Source organism: Magnolia sinica, chromosome 15 (assembly GCF_029962835.1).
Source record: "Magnolia sinica isolate HGM2019 chromosome 15, MsV1, whole genome shotgun sequence".
NCBI lineage: Eukaryota > Viridiplantae > Streptophyta > Magnoliopsida > Magnoliales > Magnoliaceae > Magnolia > Magnolia sinica.
This window is the reverse complement of record NC_080587.1, coordinates 24,930,017-24,937,294: the sequence shown is the minus strand read 5'-3', so window position 1 is coordinate 24,937,294 and position 7,278 is coordinate 24,930,017. Positions and strand designations below refer to the sequence as shown.

Genomic DNA, 7,278 nt, shown 5'->3' with positions numbered 1-7,278 from the left:
AAAGGATGACCAATTAGTATAGTGACTAACCGGAAAAAATCAGAAAAATCTCGATGAGATCAAGCACTGTTTGATGCTATCGAATGTGACATCCAACAATCCGTCAATTATAACGAGAGGCCCTGTAACATACTCGACTTAAAACATCGACTACAACACGGAGCAATGATGAGGTTAGGTAATTAACATTCATCAGCTGGGCTACCTCAGTGTGAAAGCAACGTGCAGTGTGATACGCCTGGTGAGTTGATTGGTGCATGAAGGAACCCACCTTATCCACAGGTCAGATGTCCTACGCACGTTCCAGGCTGGGACGCGTGCGTAACATATGTGGCTAATAGCAAACCTACATGCAGTGTAATGCTTTTTGGATGGCCCTTTTTGCTTTGCAGCGTGATGGCTCCAAAAAGGGAGTTTCTTTCTTCATTCCCGTGGCTTCACGAAATGCATGGCGATTGCTCTCACGAGAAAAAACACGAAAAGCAAACAGTTGCACTTTTATCTTCTGACAAATACCCAAACCCTCTCTCCCTCTCTCATTCCTTCGTCTATGTCAACAACATGATTGCTGTCATTTTGCTAGTTAAAATTCTCTTCTTCCTTGCTCCTCTACTTGTGTCCACGGCAGCACTGGCTCTAATAATCTGGAACGTTGATCTACGTGTTATCGAGCATCACGCTAATCAACAGGCAGTGGTCGCGGCGCAGCTGTTGTTTGAATCCTCCTACCCAACTGAATTTCATGCTGGAGAACGCCCTCCCATTCCAGTTGGCGATCATGGCTGACCATTCGTTCGTTTTCCGGACTTGGGTTTGCTAATCGCTGACCAGTTTCCGATGGAGCCCCTCTACACCCTCACAATATTTACACGTATCATCAAGTTTCGAGATCTAGACATCCATCAAGTGGGTCCCACAGTAAGCATTTCTTTCCCTAAGTTTCCCTCTTGTGTATCTCGCTTGAGCTTTCGATCCATCTCATTTTTGGTCGTCTATCCTAAAATGAGCTTGCAAAACAGATGGACGGGGTGGATTTCTCACAAACATCGCAGTGGGCCCAGCGAAGGGCCGCGTCCGTACCTCCCCACCTGATTGATTGATTTTTTTTTTATAAAGGTACCATATCAAAAGGTCCATCAGGTGTATCTAATCAAGCGGCCTAGACCCCACGAGTTCGTTATCTGGATTTAAAGTTACGTGTCCAGATACAGAAGTGGCCGGGCCCATGTGAAGAAAAAAATTACAAACAAAGACAAGAAGTCGTTCAATAGAAATTGGAATTTCGTGGACCTTTCAACAAATAAAACGTGATTAAATGAAGAAAATTGGGGGTTGAAAGATACACCACCTATGAATTTGGCTCTTTCAAGTAAAACGAAAAGAAAAGTCCAAAGACTCAACGAAGAGACGGTCCACATGTGGCTCTCGATGAGTTGTTGATGGCAAATTGATTTTCAATGGAGTGATTGACCGGGAAGGCATGTGGGGCCCACCTGAGTTCTTGATCAATGCTGCCAGTCCTATGTATAAAGGTCCACGAGCAGATGATAAGATGCATCACACGTCTCCATGGCTGCTTCATCTGCCACAAGTAGCGGCCTTGTCATGGTTGCGACAGTGCTTGTCTTGGGGCTGCTAATGGCATGCCTGGATATTGCAGGTAACGTGCCTTTCTATCTAGAGGTCGTTTCTCTACAAGGTTCGGAGAATATGATTATTCTGCAACGCGGCGTGTAGGGTCCAACGTGATGTTTTCGCTGGAGACCCAAAAGACAGGTGAGCCTTTCGCAGGAAGTTCCTGCACAAGGATGCTGGGCGGGGGCCAATGCAAGGTATGTGAGAAATCCTTCTGTCCATAAGTTTTGGGAGCTCATTTTAGGATATACGACTAAAAATGAAGTGGATAAAAAACTCAGGTGGATCACACGAGAGGGAAAATTGAGAAAAGAAATTTCCACCGTTGAAACTTTCCTAGGCTCCATCTTGATGTTTATATGATATCCAAACCGTTTACAAGGTCATTCCCAATGGGATGAAGTGCAAAAACATAAAATTCGCCTGCCATAAGAAAGTTTCAACGGTGCTCACCGAATGCCCACTGTTTCCTCTCGTGTGGCCCATTTGAGTGTTTGATGTGCCTCATTTTTTGTCTCAAGTCCTAAATAGATCTCTAAAAACAGATGGGCGGGGTGAATTTCTCACAAATATAACGGTTGGATGTGTTGGTGGTGAGCGTCCCTATCCCAACTGTTCCCTCTTCTGTAACCCACTTCATGAATGGTTGGATGTGTGCGCGACATCACGGTGGGCCCCACATACGACATTGTAGGACAAGCTTATTCAATACAGACGTTGTAGAGGAACCTGCCGCGGCTATCTGTATCAATATATGAAGGCATGGATATGGGCAGACCAAAGGAGTTCCGAGTCCATAAACCTCTTGTCCAAGCACCATGAACAAACGCAGCACACGTGTTTACATTGAACACGTGGGCGCAATCTGGTGTGTTCATCCCTCATCATGTGTCCCGTTGCAAAAATTAGCGTTGGCCACTCATCAAGTGAGAAACAAACTGGCATTGAGGCTACACGCTTAGTAATGATTTTTTTCTAGCCATCCGTTTCTTCATACGTGTAGACCACCTAATAAATTCACCGACACATTTTTGAGCATATGAGTTCCTGCGACAGTAAGCTAGGTTGGACCTACAGCAATGTTTGTGAGAAATCCACCCTGTACATCCGTTTTGCCGGATCTTGTTACAATATGGCCTAAATATAACGGTTGGATGTGTTGGTGGTGAGCGTCCCTATCCCAACTGTTCCCTCTTCTGTAACCCACTTCATGAATGGTTGGATGTGTGCGCGACATCACGGTGGGCCCCACATACGACATTGTAGGACAAGCTTATTCAATACAGACGTTGTAGAGGAACCTGCCGCGGCTATCTGTATCAATATATGAAGGCATGGATATGGGCAGACCAAAGGAGTTCCGAGTCCATAAACCTCTTGTCCAAGCACCATGAACAAACGCAGCACACGTGTTTACATTGAACACGTGGGCGCAATCTGGTGTGTTCATCCCTCATCATGTGTCCCGTTGCAAAAATTAGCGTTGGCCACTCATCAAGTGAGAAACAAACTGGCATTTAAGTGGACCACAAATTGGGGATTGAACGTACACCATTAAAAACTTCTTGGGAGCTAGAGAAGTTTCGGATCTAAGCTGGTATTTGATTTTTCACTTCATCCACGTCTACATGACCTTATGAATTGGTTGTATGGTAAAAATCAATCACGGTGGCCCTTAGAAAGGTTTCAACGGTGACTGTCATTATCACTGCAGCTTCCTTTGGTGTGGTCCATTAGAGTTGTGAACCTACTTAATGTTTTGGTTCATATCTTAAAATGATATGAGAAAAATGATTAACAGCGTGGATAAAACACTTGCATCAGGGTGGCCCCCACAGAGCCCTGCCCAGACGGAGTACCGTCCGGGCGGGGGTTAGGACGCAATCCGCGTCCGGTCAAAAGCGGTAGTAAATGTCTAAAAAAGCGCTGCTAAAACCTTCGCCAGCGCTCAAAAAATTAACCGGCACTAATCATCTTTGTGACTGTTCCACTTTCACCGGTGCCTTCCAGTAGGTAATCGCTGAAAAAGTGTCTCGAAAAGTTGAAAAATCACCGGCAAAAGTCCATCCAAGTGCCAGTAAAAGTATTCCAAAGCACGGTTTTCAGCCACGTTTAATTAAGGAAAAGTGCCTATAAAAATCTATGCAATCATCGGTAAATCCTATTGCTTGAGCATTTTCCTACAATATCATCCTGATTAAGAATGTTATTCCTATAGGTGTACACGAACCAAGTCGAGCGTGGCACAATTGGACTCGGCTCGGCCACTAGCTAACTCCAACTCGAACTCGGCTTGGGTTGGTCCTCGAGCCTGACTGGCCAGCTTGGCTCTATTCAGTCAGTAGCTTGGGCTAGTTCAACTCGAGTTCGAGCTAAGATTGAGCCAACTTCACCTGTGCAGCATTTTCACAAACACATGAATTGCACTTTCAAATTCTCACTGTATATAAAACAACAGCGTCTGTTTTATAGGTATTTCATCAAACACCTTGTAGGCAACATCAAAATCAAGAAAAAATAGATATTTATTTCATAAACATACCTTCCTCGACACTATCCGACACTTCGTTGAGTTATTTCATCAAACACTTAGTGAGCAACATCAATATCAAAGTAACCGAGTCACCAAACTAGATCGATCCGAGTTCAATTCAAGTTGGGTTCGATCTGAGTCAAGTCGTGCTCAGGCAAGCTCAAACTCGGTTCCAAATTTTTCGAGCTAAAAAAATCAGCTAGACTCGGCTCGAACTCAATTTCAAACCAAGCCGAATCGAGTTTTTTCGAGTCGAGCGAGCTAACTCAGTTCGTGTACAGCCCTAGTTATCCTACTGGGATGAACTGAAACCACGAAAAATATCAGCCTGATTCAAAACTCCCGTGACCCCACCAATGTTTCAACGGTGTATGTTCAATCCTCACTTTTTAAGTCCCATTGCTCAATCATTTCCCTACGATGCAGGTGCACAGTCCGTTGGAGTTTGCTACGGAATGCAGGCCAACAATCTACCTCCACCAACAGAAGTAGTAGATCTTTACAAATCGAAAAACATCGGACGTTTGAGACTCTACGATCCAAATGCAACGGCCCTCCAGGCCTTAAGGGGGTCCAACATTCAAGTCATCCTAGACGTTCCTAGAGACAATCTTCAAGATCTGGCAAACAGCCCCGGAGCCGCTAATTCATGGGTCCAAAACAACGTACAAAACTACTGGCCTGATGTCCAATTCAAGTACATTTCAGTTGGAAATGAGGTAATACCCAACAGCTTGGCGCAATTCGTCCTACCTGCCATGCAAAACATCCAGACCGCAATCTCATCAGCTGGACTACAAGACCAAATCAAGGTTTCTACAGCCGTTGCTACTACGGTCCTTCAAACTTCATATCCACCGTCCAATGGCTCCTTCACAAACGCGGCCCACGGAATCTTGGAACCGATCGTACGGTTCCTAGTTAGCAATCAAGCCCCACTTTTGGCTAATGTGTATCCTTATTTTAGCCATGTGAATGACCCCAATTCAGTCCCTCTTCAGTATGCATTGTTCACTTCTTCAACTGTCAATCGCGACGGTTCGTTGAGTTACCGGAACCTGTTTGATGCAATCGTGGATGCTCTTTACTCTGCTCTGGAGAGGGTGAGCGGGTCGTCGGTGGAGATTGTTGTGTCTGAAAGTGGGTGGCCCTCAGCAGGAGGGACTGTAGCGACCGTCGATAATGCGCGGACATATAATTCGAATCTGATACGACATGTTGGACAGGGAACTCCAAAGAGGCCTGGGAAGGCCATAGAGACTTATGTGTTTGCCATGTTCAATGAGAATCAGAAGGAAGGAGAAGAGGTGGAAAGGAATTTTGGGCTTTTCTTCCCTGACAAACGACCTGTGTATGAAATCAGTTTCACTTGAAAGAGTTTAGTCGAGAGAGGCTATTTATAGTTATAGGTATATATGTATATATATTATTCTAATATTCAATAAGATGAGGCATGGTTAGGAGCCTATCACAAAAGGCAGCTGTGTGTGGCAAGTTCTCAATGGATGTAATGGAAAGGTTCATTGGAAATGAAGGAATTTGGTTTTAGCTTAGTCTCGTCTTCAATTGTATCAATGTATATTAAGGGATTTTAATACTCCCAGCACGTAGGTAGAACTCCGCATGAGAATATATTATTGGGCAAAGGTGCTCTCATACCGTGACAAGCAACTACTTGCTCTAAAAACTCGGGCATTAGATGATGGTGTATCAATGTCTATTTAAGGATTTTAACAGTAGGGGTGTTTGACTGTTAAATAGCGCTTTGAGCTAAACTCAAGTTTGAGTTGCGTGGTTTGATGCATATTTGTAAATACGGACTCATCATAGGTCAACAAAATAAGCACTACAAGGCTGAATTAACAAAAATTGCTTCCATCGAGTTGTCCAAAAAGCAGGCACGAAAACCCTTTTTGCTGAAATCCCCTGAAGTGAAAGTGCATCCTAGTAAGCCCCGGTGGCTGATGCACCGATTATTTTGGTGCTCATTTCAATGCCTACTGGATTGGACTACCATGGCTGTCAATGGGAACCTGCTCTTGTGAGTACCCGATGGACCCAATCCGACTTTAATGGGTCTAGGGTGCGAGCAAAGTGGGGTCAGGCTCGTGTGGGCCGCCCTATTGTGATTTGTACATGAAATCCACTTCAACAATCAGATGCATCAGCCCATATTAGGGCCCAAGACCCAAAAATCAGGATGATCGGTGACTCAAGTGGGCCACACTAAGGGAAATAATTGGAAAAAAAAAAATGCCTACCCTTGTTTTTTTACAAGGCCAACCAAAACCTAATATGATCATAAGATGCATCGTTGCACCTAGGCCGGATCCCAAAAATTAGGCATTTTAGAGATTCAAGTGGGTCACATCAAAGGCAACAGTTGGGGAGAGGGGAGGGCCCACTGTGATGTATATGAAATTCACTCGGACCATTAGATTATTAATAACACATTAGCTCTAGGGCCCAAAAATCAGATTGCTTAGAGATTAAGGTGGGCCACACCAAGGGAAATAGTTTAAAGGATGGGAGTCCAGTTATACATTCTTTCCAATCATGTGGCCCATTTGAAATATGGATGTGGCTAGCTTTTTGCCCTTAAGGCTGAGCTGATGCATTTGATGGTCAGAGTGAATTTGATGTACCCATCACAGTGAGGCCCACCCAATCCCACCTACGCTTTGTTCGCACACAAGGTCTCCTTATGAGGGTCCTTACTCTTGCTCGGGTGGTGGACTCTCGGGGAGTTTCAACACCCGGTCAAGGGTTCGAGTATCCATCCGTGGTGAAATTCCACTAGCATGAGTGTGTGGGGTGTGTGAAAAAAAAAAAAAAGGCCTCCTTATATGATGCTCTCTTGGGAACAGGTTCTCATGAGAATTTTATAGAAACTTTTGACACATCGTGTCATTACAAAATCTATAGACCTACCATGATGCATGTGTTTTATTATTTTGCCTGCTCATTTTAGGGCATGAGCTTAAAAATGAAGCAGATCCAAAGAGCTCAGGTATACAACATCATAAGAAACATTAGGTATAATGACTCCCACCATTGAAACTTTCCTAGTATCCACCATGACGTTTATTTGCCATTATTTTCCATCTAAC

At 44.3% G+C, this 7,278-nt stretch overlaps 1 protein-coding gene across 3 annotated transcripts; it reads left to right on the top strand.

The window, feature by feature from the left end:
* The first annotated feature begins 292 nt into the window (after positions 1-292).
* LOC131227769 (glucan endo-1,3-beta-glucosidase-like) lies at positions 293-5,712 on the top strand. Of its 3 annotated transcripts, XM_058223576.1 has the most exons (3): positions 293-918; positions 1,020-1,660; positions 4,595-5,712. In XM_058223576.1, exons 2-3 carry the CDS (start codon positions 1,570-1,572, stop codon positions 5,539-5,541), a joined length of 1,038 nt encoding a protein of 345 aa, XP_058079559.1. In that variant the 5' UTR covers positions 293-918; positions 1,020-1,569; the 3' UTR covers positions 5,542-5,712. The 3 variants fall into 3 exon arrangements, with proteins under 3 accessions (XP_058079559.1, XP_058079561.1, XP_058079560.1); XM_058223578.1 differs by lacking the exon at positions 1,020-1,660 and having other exon boundaries at positions 295-906; XM_058223577.1 differs by lacking the exon at positions 1,020-1,660 and having other exon boundaries at positions 296-918.
* Positions 5,713-7,278: the final 1,566 nt, after the last annotated feature.

Bases quoted from the DNA above. Each gene is read 5' to 3' on its own strand.
- LOC131227769 (XM_058223576.1), top strand. From the start codon at position 1,570: ATGGCTGCTTCATCTGCCACAAGTAGCGGCCTTGTCATGGTTGCGACA. The intron at 1,661-4,594 runs GTAACGTGCCTT...CCTACGATGCAG, and splicing joins GGCATGCCTGGATATTGCAG to GTGCACAGTCCGTTGGAGTT.